This window comes from Anser anser (assembly GCF_964211835.1).
Source record: "Anser anser genome assembly, chromosome: 18".
Classification (NCBI taxonomy): Eukaryota; Metazoa; Chordata; class Aves; order Anseriformes; family Anatidae; genus Anser; species Anser anser.
In genome coordinates this window covers 1535816-1550178 of record NC_139739.1, presented here as the reverse complement: position 1 = coordinate 1550178, position 14363 = coordinate 1535816, and the positions used below count along the sequence as shown (strand labels likewise).

Sequence of the window (14363 nt, the reverse complement as noted above, 5' to 3'; positions counted from 1 at the left end):
CGCCCAAGCCCAGGTTAACGGAGATTTATTGAGTTCGTGCCGTCGGGCACCGCCACACCAAGGCACCGGGCGCTCCGAAACACCGCCGGGAGGGGTCCCGCAGCCCCCGCCGGGGGTCTCGCTCCCACCGAGGGGTCTCGCTCCCATGCCGCTGCTCGCGGGGCTGGGGGCACCCAGGGAGGTCGCCGGCTCCTCTGCAACGGGTGCTGCTGGCATCGTATGGGGTGCTGCGCTCCTGCTGGGTGCTGCGCTCCTGCTGGGTGCTGCGCTCCTGGGTGCCGCAGGGTCCAAGAGCGGCACAGGCGAGGAGGCAGAGGCGCAGGCCAGGAGGCAGAGGCGCAGGCCAGGAGGCGGAGGTGCAGGTCGAGAGCGAGGGCAGAGCCGAAACTGCATCAGCGGGACGCTGCCGCCAGCCACGCTTCATTCCTCTCGCTTGCTCTGCACGAGGACCAGAAGCGCTTGGTTTGTCTTCCTTAGTACAAAAGCTCGGGAAATCCCTGAGATGACCCAGGGCGCCCCTGGTTTATTGCCAGATTCTCGATAGAAAATTAATTGATTTGTTTAGAAAATAGGCTAGCTGCTGGAGATCCGGAGCGGAATCACAGCCGGCCGGCAGCCGGGAGCAGCCCCGCGGCCGCAGCGATGGGGCTGCCTGCGGGGGGCACCCGGCGCGCCCCCGGCCCGTGCCAGCGTCAGGCTTTGTAGCTGAGCTCGGCGTTCATCTCGGCGTACATCTCGTAAATGGCATCCAGGATGGGGGTGACCCTGGAGACAAACTGATGGATCTTCTCGATGCTCTCCTCCTCCTTGACTTCTTTGCCCTTCTCTAAAGCCTTCAGCAGATCCGACTTGTACGGGAGCGCGTAGACGGAGCCCTGCAGGACGGAGGGAAGTGGTGAGGCACCGGGCACAGAGCTCTGCCCCGGCTGTGGGGACACCGCTCCCACCAACCTAACGAGCCCCCCAAGCCCACCGGCTTCCCCCCCACAGGAGGCAGAGCCTCTCCCCCCAAGCACAGCACCCCCAAAGCCCCCCAACCCACGGCAGACCCTCGCTGGGTTGTGCCCGGGACGATTCCCGCTGCAGCAGCCTCCCACCAGCACCAGTCAGAGCGTGGGGACACGGGGGCGCCGGGGAGGCAGGGCTGCGCAGAGAGGGTCCCCTGGAAATAATCCCTAAAATAAATCAAGGGGCTGCACATCTTCAGCCGCCGCCTTATTTCTCCTGAAGCACATCGCTGCTCAGGGCAACCGGCAGGGCTTTGGGCTCAAGGCAAGGCAGCTCTGGTCCGCAGCAGCCCCGCCGAGCCAGCGCTCACCATGAAGAGCTTCTGCAGCATCCAGCCGTGGTACTTCTTCAGCGCGACCTCGTAAGCCTTCATGGCGTTCACCCGGATGAGGTTCGGGTGCTCCTCGTCCCGCTCGCCGTCGGAGATGCTCTGCAGCAGCACCAGCATGAACTTCAGGCCCCTGCGAGGAAAGCGGGGCTGGCGGGGGCGGGGGGGAACTGCCACACGGGGTGACGCAGCCCCCGGCACCGCCATGGGGGCACCCGGACCCCCAAAACCCCATGGGCTGGGCAGCGCAGCCCACCAAGGAGCGGGGCACCGAGGCCAGCGGGGATTTATAGGAACGCAAACAGCGCCTTGTCCCAGCAGGGGATGGGAGGGCATCAGCCGAGGGCAAACCTCCCGACGGGGCCGCAGCCAGCGGCGCTCCCTAAAACCCAGCCCAGGGAGCAGCCGGAGCCACGGGGCTGGGGTTGGCAGAGAAGTACCGCGCGCGCCGCGCCGCAGCCGGCACCTCCGGCGCCGTGAGTCACCTCTTCAACCACATCAGCGCCAGCGTGGCGCCCGTCTTCGGCCAGGCCGAGCCGTGCATCTCCTTCTCCACCTGCAGGATGTCCTGCAGCGTCTTGAACTTGGCGGGGTCGGAGTCGTAAACCGCCCGGATCTTCTGCGGGGGGGGGGGGGGGGGGGGAAGAGAGAAATGGGGTGGCTGCTGGGGTGCGGGGCTGGGGTGGTGCAAATGGGGCACCTGCAACAAGCGCCGGGGCTGCTGCAGCAGCAGAGGAGCCCGAGAGCTTCTATGGGGTGAAAAGTCCTGGGGGATGAAGAGCCCCCAGGGGATGAAGGGCCCCAAAGGGGATGAAGGGTCCCAAGGGATGAAGGGTCCTAAGGGGATTAAGGGCCCCAAGGGGGGTGAAGGGCCCTAGGGGGATGAAGGGCCCCAAGGGGGTGAAGGGCCCCAAGGGATGACGGACCCCAAGGGGACGAAGGGCCCCAAGGGGACGAAGGGCCCCAAGGGGGATGAAGGGCTCCAAGGGGATGAAGGGTCCCAAGGGGATGAAGGGCCCCAAGGCGGGTGAAGGGCCCCCAGGGGATGAAGGGCCCCAAGGGATGAAGGGTCCCAAAGGGATGAAGGGTCCCAAGGGGATGAAGGGTCCCAAGGGGATGAAGGGTCCCAAGGGGGATGAAGGGTCCCAAAGGGATGAAGGGCCCCAAGGGGACGAAGGGCCCCTGCCCGTAGCCCCCCCGCGCCCCTACCTTGATGTTCCCAGCCAGGTCAGCCTTGACGGGCGAGTAGACGATGGGCGTCCCGAGGCAGTCTGCGGAGGCACGGGGAGGGGACGGCGGTCACCGCGGCCGTACCGGGGGCACCGCGAGGTCCCTGCCGGTACCCGGGGGGCTCTGCCCGCCCCGAGGGCCCTCGGCGGTGCCCGGCCGTCCCGGGCCACGGGCGGGCACAAAGCGGGGCATTGTGCTGCTGCTGCCGCTGCTGCCGCCGCCGCTCCGCCTCGCCACGGCCCCGCCGCCGTCGGTCGGTGCCACCCCCGGGACGCCCCCACCCGGAGCCGGTTCCCCGCGGGGCCGGGACGTTTCCCGACGGGGCTGCTCGGCGGGTCGGGCAGGTCGGGGCCGGTCGGGACGGGACGGGACGGGACGGGACGGGACGGGAAGGCGCCGTCCCACGCCCGGCCCTGATGCAACGCCGCCGCGGGCTGCTGCCGGGGGACGGGGAACCGCGGGGGGGGGCGGGACCGGGAGGGAAGAACCGGGGGGGAAGAACCGGGGGGGGCAGAACGTGGGGGGGGGCAGAACCGGGGGGGGGCAGAACCGGGGGGGGAGGGCAGAATTGGGGGAGCAGAACAGGGAGAGAAGAACCGGGGGGAGCAGTACCGGGGGGGGCAGAACCGGGGGGGCAGCACCGGGGGGGCGGTACCGGAGGGAAAGCATCGGGGGGGGGAAGTACCGGCAGGGCAGTACCGGGGGGGCAGCACCGGTGGGCGTAAAACCGGGAGGGCAGCACCGGGAGGGAAGTACCGGGGGGTCGGTACCGGGGGGGCAGTACCGGGGGGGCAGCACCGGGGGGGCAGCACCGGGGGGGCAGCACCGGGGGCCCAGCAGCAGGACCGTGGGAGCCGGGGCGGACCCAGGCGCCCTCTGCCCGCCGGCGGCAGCGTCCCGATGCCGGCCCCGGCTCCTGCCCCGGCTCCCGTCCCGGTTCCCGTCCCGGTGCCGGTGCCCGGCGCTTACCGAAGAAGGGCGGCAGGTGCGCCACGGCCTCCAGGAAGGGCAGCGTCTCCACCTGCCCGTCGGGCGGCAGCGGCCGGAACTCGTGCTCCAGCAGCAGCGCCATGGCCCGGCCCGGCCGGCACGGCCCGGCCCGCCCACCGGACACAACGCCCCGCCCACCTCCCCAACGCCCCGCCCACCTCCCCCAACGCCCCGCCCACCGGCCCCAACGCCCCGCCCACCGGCCCCAACGCCCCGCCCACCTCCCCAACGCCCCGCCCACCGGCCCCACCGCCCCGCCCACCGGCCCCAAAGCCCCGCCCACCGGCCCCAAAGCCCCGCCCACCGGCCCCAAAGCCCCGCCCACTGGCCACAAGGCCCCGCCCACCGCCCGCTACGCCCCGCCCCCCTCCCCGCCCCCCAATCAGCGCGGTTAAATGGCGGTGCCGGCCCCTCCCCGCCCCTCCCTCCCCGCGAAGCCATTTCCCAGCGGCGTTTGGCCCTCGGCGGCCCCCGTAGCGGCCTCTCCGCGTTGCCATGGCAACCGGCGCGGCCTGGCGGCGGGCGATGTGGCTGCGGGCGGCGCCGGGCCGGGCCGCGGAGCGGCGGCGGGAGCGGGAGGCGCGGGGCCGGCAGCAGTGGGAGCGGGCCGGCCGCTGCTTCGCCCGCGCCGCGCTCTGCGGCTCCAGGCAGGCGCGGTGGAGCGAGCCGCGGGCCCTCCCGGACAGGTACGGGCGGGGCAGGGCCGGGCAGGGCCCGGTAGGCCCGGGGCCGCTCGGTGCCCCCGCCCCTGACGCCCGCCCGGCCCCGGCAGCCCGCAGGAGGCCCGGCGGGAGGAGCTGGAGCGGCGGCGGGAGCGGCTGAGGCGGCTGCTGGCCGAGGAGAGCGAGGAGCTGGCGGCCGAGCTGCGGCGGGAGGCGAGCGAGGCGCTGCGGGAGCGGAGCGGGGCGCTGCGGGCTGCCCGCGAGCGGCGGGGCCGGCAGGTGAGGGCCGGGCCGGGGGGGCGAGGGCCTGGCGGGCCAGGGCCACCCAGCCGCCGTCCCCCCGTGTCGCCCCCGCAGGTCGCCGAGCGGCTGCTGTACGAGCACTGGAGGCAGAACAGCGCCGAGCTGCGGGAGGTGAGGCTGCTCCCCTCCTTGTCCCCGCCGTCCCGTGTTGGTCAAAGCCGGTTTTAACGCGAAGCCCCTCGCCTGCCTGCTGGGGTACGGCTGCCGTCGCTCAGCCCCAAGCACAGCGTGGCGACGGCCCCGAGAGCTGGCAAGCAGGAGGCAAGGGAAGCAAACGGCCCGGCTGCCTGAGGGTCAGCAAACTGGTCCGACATCGGGAGCAGACTTCCAGGGCCTGTGCAAACCCTCGGTGCTTTTCACCGTACGGGCCCTGTCCGTAGTGCCTCCCCGTTCCTTGTTCCGCTGATGTGCTGCTCCAGCAGCCGCAGCCCCGGTTTCAGTCCCGCCGTAGTGTCTCCCAGAACTGGCTTGTGACTGAGCTCAGGACCTGGGCGCACCGAGGACGCCCAAAGCTCTGCAGGGGCTGGGCCAGGTGCTCCAGGGTCCCTCCAGGTCCCGATGGCACTGCTGGCCATGTCGCCTCTCTGTCTGCAGGTGGAGTCGGAGCTGCACAGGAGGCACGTTGTGGAGGCTTGGGGTGATCAGCTGAAGCAAAAAAAGCAGGTATGCTGGAGGGGCCCTGGTCTTACTGGTCACTGGTGCTCAGGGCAGATCCCCTGGCAGGCAGCTTGCCTTCCTGGGCACGCACGACTGGGTTGTAGAAGGAATAGGAACTGGCCGTTTGTTGGTTGTTCTCATTGCGTTCATAGCAAAACTTCATGAATTTGGTATTGCAATATGCAAATACTGGATATGGCAATATAGTAATTTCGATCTGAAAGCATATTAAAGGCCTTCAGATATGGATTTCAGCAGTAATAATAAGAAGTCTTCATAAGGCAATCTGCTTGTATCTCTAAGACCACCTGTGCTTAGCTTCGGACCCGTGCTGGATGCCACAAAGAATTTGTATGGCCTGATAGGCAGCTTCAGACTGTGATCAGCAAATGTTCTTGCTTTGTCCTCATGTTCCTCCCAAGTATTTTGTTCCCCATTCTTCAAATATGTGTCAGCGTGTGGGATTTGATTTGCGGGTGCTTGAGCCACAAGCTGTTTCCTTCTGTTTCGCCTAACCTTAAATGCCGTGCTTTGTTTTGGCTCAATAAGCAAGAAGCAACTGAACGAGAAGAGAAAAAGCGCTACGAAAACGAGTATGAAATTGCACGAAGGGAAGCTCTGGAGAGAATGAGACAAGAGGAAGAGAAGCGTCGGCTGGAAGAGAAGAAGCAAGCAGAGATACTGCTTCAGCAAATAGAAGAACTGAAACTACAGGAGACGGAGGTAATCTTTAGTCTTTTCTCATCTGAGGAGGAAGTTTATGGTTTTACTTGGAAATAGAGCAGCACTGACCTGACCTCTTACCCCCAGGTTTCCACTAGGTTAAATCTGAAACAAATTAGCTGTGGCTATTATTCTGTCAGTAAAGCAGACCTCACCTGTGAACACTGGCATATCAGCTGAACTCTCATAGACTTCATTTGCTCCTCTTGAAGTGTGAGCACCTTTTTGTTCCACACCAGATGAGAAAAAGATTTGTAGAAACTTCTGAGTGTGCTAAGTTCAGGTCGGAGGCCTTGGCAGCTGAAGCTCCTCACCCTGTCTCTTGTGCTGTGAGCCAGTAAGACACACAGAAAATGAATGTGAAGTATTTACCACAGTGATGATTTTGCTTGCAAAGTAATAGACTGTGGGACAAACTCAAAGGTTTTCTCTGGGATGGTCCTAGCGCTCTCAAGTACTCTCTTAGTTCTTTTTTTTTTCCTTTTCAAATATATTAGGCAACAAAGCTGAAAAAAGAGCAAGAGAATTTATTAAAGCAGCGGTGGGAGCTGGAAAACTTAGAAGAAGAAAGGAAGCAAATGGAAGAGCACCGGAAGAAGATCGAGCTTGGGTATGGGATCAAATGTAGCTTTTGGCAGGGACAGATAGAATCTTTTCCCATCTCCGTGGCAGTAGTTGCGGCACAAGGAGATATTTCCAATAGCAGGGGTGGGTTGTAAATGTTTGGATTTTGTTAGAAGTCCCCAGAAGAGGCAATGAACAAACGCACTGGTGCTATTACTTCTTGTTTGTGTTAGAGGTAGCGGGTACCTCAGTTGCCTATAAATATTATCATCATAAATGTACCCTCTTGAGTGCTGGTATATAATAAAATAGGGCTTTAGAGTTAGTTTATATGTTCTTCTTTCTTTTTTTCCTCCTTCAGCCGCTTTTTGAGGCATCAGTGTAATGCCCAGTTAAAGAGACGAGCCCAGCAGATACAGGAGGAGCTGGTAAGAGAAAATACCCCTTGATTTATATGTTATAGGTACTGTGTGTTGAAGGCACTTACTCTGTGTGTTTTGTTTACGTGTCTGCCTCTAATGCCTACAGATAAGTAGTTAGGAAACCCAATTTAGCTTGTGAATGGGGCTGGAACAAAAAGACCGTAGAGAATCTGAGCATACCCTCAACGCCGTGTCACCAGTAATTTGGTACAGAGTTGTCTTGCACGCGGGATAGAAGGCTGTTGGATAGTTGTTAATCTTTTGGCTTTTCTCAAGGAAACAGACAGACAAATCCTATTAGCCCTCCTCGAGAAAGAAGATGAGGATCAGCGCCGCCAGTCAGCGAGACGAGAACGAGCTGTCGCAGACGTTGCCTGGATGAAACGCGTCATTGAGGAACAGCTCCAGCTAGAAAAGGAGAGGGAGGCGGAGCTCCAGACTATTTTTAGGTGAGTTTATGCACCTCCGCGCTTCATCGAAAAACACTACGTGCTGAATATTTTTGCCTGATTGGCAAGCTCCGTTAATGTTTGTTAAATGTGGACATTAGAAAGAGGTGTCTAGTTGGCCTTGCTGTTGTGGAGGTGCGGCAGTAGAAGTGAGGTCTTCCCCTTCGTTCCATGTGCTGAGAGCCGTGGCTAGGCAGTCAGCATGAAGCACCTGCAGCTTTTCTGCAAAGACGGAACCAAAGCCTGTGGTTGTTTTCCAGTTGCCACAGGGCAAGACCTAGTCCGTAAATTCTGTTACCTTAGCTCTAAGAACCAAAAAAGGTAGTTAACGAAGAGAAAGCAACAATTACCTTTTAGCAGGCAGAACTTGCAGGTATTTTATAACCAGCTTTTAAATATTCTGCATTTTCGATGTGGTGGGCTTTAGTCTAAGTGAATCCAAAAATGCATGGTTTTTTATTTTTGTATCTCAGAGCTTGTAAATAAAACCTCCCTCAGGTCCTTTACCCGTATTCACCTTTGGCTCTCCTCAGCTTAGAGAGCATCTTCACTGGGGACAGGACTGCACGTGCTACCATCAAGTTCTAGTTAAAGGTTTTGTCACAGAGGGAAGACTTGCACAACTGTCAGCTGTTCCAGCAGTGGTCCTTACTACTGTCCCCTGTGTGAAGTAATTCTCCTGTTTCAAGGCAAGCTTCCTTGCTGAGGCCATTCTGTTCTTGGGGCAGACCAGAGCATCCAAGAAACCCTGCTACAAGCCAGCATTTCCTTCACTGTGCTACTGCTATTTGGTAACAGGGAGATCAGAGTGGTTCTCTGAAATAGGCACAGGTGGGGTGGACGTGCTGTGTGGGAACAAGTGTGAAAAGCAAAATGAGCCCTCCTCAAGCACAGGGTAGCTCATTTATGCCTGGGGAGTGTGTGTGTATGCAATATTTAACTATAAGTAGTAAACTTAGAGACAATTCTTCCTCTTGCCTTTAGAGAAGAAGCTAAAAAAGTTTGGGAGAAGAGGGAAGAAGAATGGGAAAGAGAGAAGGTGGCCAGAGATCGCCTGATGAATGAGGTGATGCCTTTCTTTGATTCGGTGTCTCTTGGTTTGACAAAGCTGCTGTTCCCCCCAGTGGGTTACGGCCTGCAGTACTTGAGGGGGAGAGTTTCAGTTGGCCTGATACATTTTCTGATAACTGTTTAACTGTCTGCACCAAGATTTCCCCACTTCTGCTTGTAAGTCTGGCCTCCTGACTTAGCTTCTCCCTTAATCCTCTCCCTTCACAAAGGTCCTTGCAGGCAGACAGCGCCAGATCCAAGAGAAGATGGAATTAAACAGACGGGCCCAAGAAGAGTCAGTAAAGTATCGAGAGCAACTGATCAAAGAACTTGAGGAGGCAAAAGAACTGACAAGGCGAGAGAGAGAGCAAGAGAAGGAACTGCAGACAGCTCGCAGACAGGAACTGGAAGCTCAGGTATAGTTTGCTTTTTCAGATATGTTGTACCCAAATGCTGAAGGTGTTGCTGCAGTATACCTACACAAATGCTACTTCTGGAAAGCGCATGGGAAGGTACTGTTGCAGAGGATTACTCGGCTTCTGAGAGGTTGGTTAGGGACATTTCTAGTCCCAAGGGGACAGACAGCTGCTCCGGGCAGTTCTGCCCAAGTGTCCGCACAGCCCGTGGTTTTGTCCTGTAACCTGTTAGCTGAGCCAGTGCTACCGGTGTGTGTCTGCTAAACCTCCTTGTGTTAAAACCTCGCTGCAGTGCTGCCTCAAAACACAGGTGCATGTTCCTGGCCTAGTCTGCACGTCTGAGAGCGAGCTGTAACCGCCCTCGTCTTTCCTCTGCTCAGGTGACGGAACGCCGCTTACAAGAGCAAGAGGAGCAGGAGCGCCAGAGGGAGGAGGAGGAGGAGGAGCGCTCCACCAGGCAGCGCTGCGAGGAGTTGGTGCGGCAAGAAGCCAAGCGCATGGCTGAGCGAGGATACCGCAGCAGGGTAGGTGGCAGCGCCCATATACACACGTCACCCTAGCACTCCGGCACATCAGGAGGAGTGCCAGCAGAATTTTCATTGTTTCTAATCGGCACCTTAGCTGCCACGCAGTGCCAGAGCAGACCAGACCCGTTCTGCCCCTTGGTGCTATTTCTAGCAGAGGGCTACAGCGCTCTCATATGAGCTGCTTTTCTTGTTTGCTGATGCATTAGGTCTGGATTTTTAAATTTTTGAGGCAGATTTGTTGCTACTGCCTCAAATGTTATTCTAAATGTTACCTGCTGCATCAAAGCTGTTGTTGCAGTGCATCTCAGCTGTTCAGTGTCTTTCCATCTTCTGTCATTTTTTGTCTGGTTCTAAAATCTACTTAAACCATGTACCCAGCAGATCACACTTCTCATACTGAACTATGAGCTGCTGTGCAAAGTAACTTGCCTCTGTCATTTATTTGACAGTAGCTACCACAGCCAGAGAAAGCTGCAAAGGAATATACAGCTCCACAGTATCAAATTTTAAACATTACTAATGACTGTTCTTGAAAGATAGTCTGTATTCTCCAAAGCATGTTATTTGCAGGCTAAATAGCAAGTGTGGACAATTAATTCTAGAGCCTGTGGAGTAGTTATGATTGTCTTTGTTTTGACCTTTAGCTCTACAGTTACCCAAAAGCAGCGTGGACCTGAGGATTATCATCCTTTATATCTGAGGAATGAGCACTAAATGAAGTTGTAGACTACAAAAAGAACATTTTGAAGAATCAGGGAACTCCTGCAATAACTCCAGTTTTGGAATAGCCTACAATGACACCAGGATTCAACACAGTAGAAGTTAGATTTCTGAACATATTTAGCTGTGGCCCAGCTGAACTCAAGGTCAAACTTCTACTGATTTCCATAAATTTGGAGGTGTGAGCATACTTGGAGGACTCTACCCTGAACTGCTTCACTTACTCTGTGTTCAGGAGATGTATTGTAGTACACACTACATTGGATCAAAACAGCAAAGGAATTAAACTCGCCCTTTCACAATTAGAGCTAAAGAATTTGTGCCTCCTGTGGAACAGGAACCATAAACCTCTAGGTGCTGTTCCCTATTTAGAAGAGGGAAGCAGGACGTGCCTAGAAGTCCCAGCTGGCCTTTAAGGGTTGCTTCATAACCCATTGCAAATCAGAAAGATAATGTGTGCTGTGGCAGTAATTGTTAACATGTCCAGTTCCTCTCTGGAAGCTGTAGATGGCTTCAATAAACTTTTTTTTACTTGTTTCACAATGAATAATTGTAAGCTGAACATCTGTGAGTTTCTTTACATGAGCAAATTGCTACAAGCACAGAAGGGGAGGGGTGTTAGTTGCTGCTGGCACTTGGTTCCCTGCTACAGGCAACTGTACCTTAAAATCAGGCCAAGCGCTTCAAGCTGGTGTGGCACATTGGGATCTGTCCTGTTCTACCTGTCACAGTGAGAGTCCCTGCTGCAGGAAGGTTACAAAGATGCATTTTGTTTGAGCACTGCAGACTTTACTCAACTACAGCAACTCTTTCAAGATCTTTTCTTTACAAAAACAGCGGTCAAATAATCCCAAGTAATTTTACACGTGGACAGGGTTTTAGCATTTTATAGTAATGCAGTAAACAAAAGAGTAAGTCAGAGTATAGTACAGACAGACTGACACTGATAAATACAAGTTTCAGAAAAGGCAAAAAAAAGTTTTACTTTCCTATGCAGCATTTTGTAAAGAAAGAAGAATTGTGGTTTGGGGGCGTGGGGGAAGGAGATGTCATAAAAGAAAAAAAGACTTTTGTTATTTTGGGTATTATAAATCTTCTGACCTGCAGTGCTGTATGCTTTGGGGGCTACCCTACTACTCTTCAGTTCTGCAGCTGGCTTTGTAATGCTTCCTTGGTGAAGAGACTTGATGAAGCACGTAAGCATCTGCTCAGACTGCTTCTGTTTCATTGATGGCATCAGAAAATCGCACATCCCACATCACGTGCACGGGGGCTCTGGAGCAGTACCAGGGTATGGCGATGACCAGTCTAGAACAAATGTTTGCTCAGAGATGGCAGAATTTACCAGAATGGAAAATCAATTACAGGTGGCTCTTTTTTTTTTTAAAGCTAGGCCTCCCACCAAGATAAATGATTGTTTTTAGAAAACCTGGAGCTAGCCTAGCTACATAGCTTGCAGCTATCGAAGTGTCCTTTTGTTTTGGTACAGGCACAAATTTAAACCTACAACATAACTCAGTGCTACCCTGCTTCAAAAATCAGGTAAGATATGTTAAAGAAAAGCAAACAATGGTGTCCTGAGAGATTTAAAAATACCATCTGCTATGTTTCAATGATATTAATTTGATAATCTTCTGGGAACCTGTTCTTAATGTATTTAATTGCCAGCAGAATAATTTTGAAGTACGTTTTATAAATCTTTGACTGTTTTCTTTTACGGTTTCAATCCCAGCCTGTCTGCATTCCTGAGAGTTTAGAGACAGTTCTAGGATTCAGAGGTGTAGGAAGGGAGAAAAAACAAGTTACTATGAAGAAGATTAATGTACTGGATTGTCATCTACTCTCTCCATTCCTTCCCTCCTTCAAATTTACACTACTTTAAAAAGGGAGCTACATCCAATACAGGAATCCAAGCGTGTTACGGCACTTAGTGTTTATACGTGCATACAAACACTGTACGATTGCAAGAGGAAGGAACTGCTGAAAGTGGTTTCATCTGTTAACCTAAATACAGCAGTTTTTCCACCAGAAAGCCTTGAAGAATAAGTGTTTTTTGGCAGACTCCATACTGTAAGCTGTTTGTTGAACAGCAGATAGCCACTTCTGACTCAAATGTTTCTGTGAAAACTGTCTGAATACTCTAAATCAACTGCTGACACAAGACAGCTGCTGCAGTTCTGTAACTTTGCTCTTAAATGAAACACTGCCTGAACTGGCTGCCAGCTAAACTGACCCAGCAGGCTCCTTGGAAGTCACACCAAGCTTCCAAATGGGATGCGAGGAAGCAAGAACTATTGGGAGTCAAAACTCCATGGAAAAAATCAAAGAGCTCTCATTTTTGTTAATCGCGGATTTACATATTTTTCAAAGTTTTGTAAACTTATGAATGGAAAAACCTGAAACCCACATGGACAGCTGTAACCAATCTACCTTTCTGACAGGCAGCCTAGCTTGGGTTACTCAGTAAACAGCTGTAAAATTTTGAATGCTTTGCAAAATACTTACTGGATATAAGAAATCTTTTCACATTGATACGTTGAGGTACAGAGGTTATATGCTATGGCAGACACAGCTTCTCCTTTAACTGGCACTTTTTTTTTCAATTATCACAAATCTTCAGTGAAATTGCATCAGTGCTGCTGCAAACAAGATGTTGCCTTGACGATGACAGTAAAATTCTGTAGGAAACTTAAGAATGAGATACCAAACCAGAAACAAGGGATAATATTTTAACCACTAATGCCCTAAAGTAACATCAAACATAATATATTAATGGCATAGTGACAGCTAAAAGAAATAACTATTAAAATTGAAATTCCTTCCAAAAATAGATAAAGTGACAAAGACCTTGTATAGCTACATGTAATAAGCTCGGATGCCCACAGCTACTGTTGTTTCAGCAGACTAAAAACATCATTATTGCACAACAGTTGATTTGGGAACAGGTAACATTGGCTGGTATTCCATGATCAGGAGTACGAGCTTCCTTCTGCTGGTTAGCAGGTGTGGTCCTGGAGCCTTCAGAGCCCGTTTCACTGCAGGTTTCTCAGTCAGCGGCGCCACTGCGCGTGAGGCTCCAGGATGGACAGAGCAGAGGCGAGATTCTGCCCTCTGATATCCGCAGTTGACTTTGGTGGGAATCTTGCAAGCAATATCTGAAAGCAGAACGTGGCCTCAAGGGAACATCTAGCAAGAGCTTGAAACAACGCTGGTACATATTGGCTCAACAGCTATTTGCGACATGCTATTATCGGTAACTAAACTGGCAACACAGGCACAAAAATAAGGCAGTGGGTTAAATTAATCATTAAAATTGTTAGAAAACATGCAAAAATAATACTGAGTTTAAAAAAAAGTTTCTTGCCCCTTTAGTTTTCCTGATAAAAATTTGAATAGTTCCACACCTATATTTGAAATTCAACCTTTAAAAAACAAGATTAAAAAGCCAAGTGTGACTCAGTTGTTGTTCTCTTTGGTTGTGATGGTAACCAGCTGTTTAGCAGCCTTGGCAATGTCGTAGGCGCACTGGATGACTTGCTGTGTAACCAGCTGGATGTCCGTCGTAGGGCACGTCTCCACAGGAAGGGTTTTTTTGCACTCAGATTGGAGTCTGTAGGCACTAGATGTCAGCAGACGCAAAGAAGTCCTTACCAGTTCAGATTTGGGTTTCTGGGAAAGGAAAATTTGAACCAGACAGAGCAACAAAACCATTTTAGGATCACTTTTAATTAGCCAGTAGCGGTTGATGAGTGTTTTTTAGCATGGGACATCTGCTGCTAGGGCTCTGCTTTCTACACAGACTTCTCTGTGGTCTCTGTTATAAGCCATTGCTGCAGGGACAGGGCAAGAGTGGATGAAATGAGTTCCCAGAATCTCTCCTCTTTAATCTCAGGTGTGAACAGGGAATACTGCTTCCTGCTCTCATTTAAAAAGTTACTTGTACAAGTTCTCTATTTTTTCTCATTTATTGCTACCCAGCACATGTCCTGGCTGCCATCACAGTAGAGCGTGTACAAGACAGTTCAGACAGGCACACGGCATGAGATTTCCCTGGCACTTTTATAGAGGTAGAAAAGACTTTACAAAAACTCAGTAATGGAAATTTTGGTCCCTAAATTTTGCCATGAAGAAACAGATCTAAACATCTGAACATGTACAAAAACCAAGCAATGGCATCCAAAGGAAGACCTGAGGGCCCAGCAGAAGTCCACTATAACCACATGGCTCCTCAAACTAGAGGCGAGTAGCGTCCGCTTTCTGAGGAACTGCATGCATTTCAAGTTGAAAGTCCAAGAGTAAAATTAGGGGCCTGGA

The 14363-nt window shown here is 53.6% G+C and overlaps 3 protein-coding genes across 10 annotated transcripts in view; 1 reads left to right on the top strand and 2 right to left on the bottom strand.

Annotated features, from left to right (window-relative positions):
* Positions 1 to 10: 10 nt before the first annotated feature.
* GLTP (glycolipid transfer protein) lies at positions 11 to 3694 on the bottom strand. The gene is made up of 5 exons (XM_083804483.1): positions 3536 to 3694; positions 2546 to 2607; positions 1822 to 1955; positions 1319 to 1469; positions 11 to 875 (listed from the first exon to the last, which is right to left on the bottom strand). Exons 1-5 carry the CDS (start codon positions 3636 to 3638, stop codon positions 693 to 695), a joined length of 633 nt encoding a protein of 210 aa, XP_083660609.1. The 5' UTR covers positions 3639 to 3694; the 3' UTR covers positions 11 to 692.
* A 294-nt stretch (positions 3695 to 3988) lies between these two features.
* On the top strand, positions 3989 to 11740 carry TCHP (trichoplein keratin filament binding). The gene is made up of 12 exons (XM_083804041.1): positions 3989 to 4242; positions 4329 to 4497; positions 4576 to 4632; positions 5116 to 5184; positions 5728 to 5901; positions 6399 to 6511; positions 6827 to 6893; positions 7164 to 7336; positions 8321 to 8402; positions 8617 to 8802; positions 9183 to 9326; positions 9974 to 11740. The coding sequence occupies exons 1-12, from the start codon at positions 4052 to 4054 to the stop codon at positions 10004 to 10006; spliced, it is 1458 nt and encodes a 485-aa protein (XP_083660167.1). The 5' UTR covers positions 3989 to 4051; the 3' UTR covers positions 10007 to 11740.
* GIT2 (GIT ArfGAP 2) overlaps positions 10817 to 14363 on the bottom strand; it is a 27679-nt gene continuing 24132 nt past the window's right edge. For 5 of the 8 annotated variants that reach the window (XM_083804028.1, XM_083804030.1, XM_083804029.1 and 2 more), the window contains one exon: positions 13461 to 13718. In XM_083804028.1, coding sequence (XP_083660154.1) covers positions 13506 to 13718 — 213 coding nt within the window. In that variant the 3' untranslated portion in view covers positions 13461 to 13505. Of the gene's footprint in view, positions 13719 to 14363 lie in introns of all 8 variants that reach the window. The other 3 variants (XM_083804027.1, XM_083804024.1, XM_083804026.1) reach the window with 1 other exon arrangement.

Bases quoted from the DNA above. Each gene is read 5' to 3' on its own strand.
- TCHP (XM_083804041.1), top strand. From the start codon at position 4,052: ATGGCAACCGGCGCGGCCTGGCGGCGGGCGATGTGGCTGCGGGCGGCG. The intron at 6,512-6,826 runs GTATGGGATCAA...TTCCTCCTTCAG, and splicing joins CGGAAGAAGATCGAGCTTGG to CCGCTTTTTGAGGCATCAGT. The intron at 8,403-8,616 runs GTGATGCCTTTC...CCCTTCACAAAG, and splicing joins GAGATCGCCTGATGAATGAG to GTCCTTGCAGGCAGACAGCG.
- GLTP (XM_083804483.1), bottom strand. From the start codon at position 3,638: ATGGCGCTGCTGCTGGAGCACGAGTTCCGGCCGCTGCCGCCCGACGGG. The intron at 1,956-2,545 runs GTAGGGGCGCGG...CCCCCCCCGCAG, and splicing joins ACCTGGCTGGGAACATCAAG to AAGATCCGGGCGGTTTACGA. The intron at 1,470-1,821 runs GTGACTCACGGC...CTTTCCTCGCAG, and splicing joins GCGCTGATGTGGTTGAAGAG to GGGCCTGAAGTTCATGCTGG.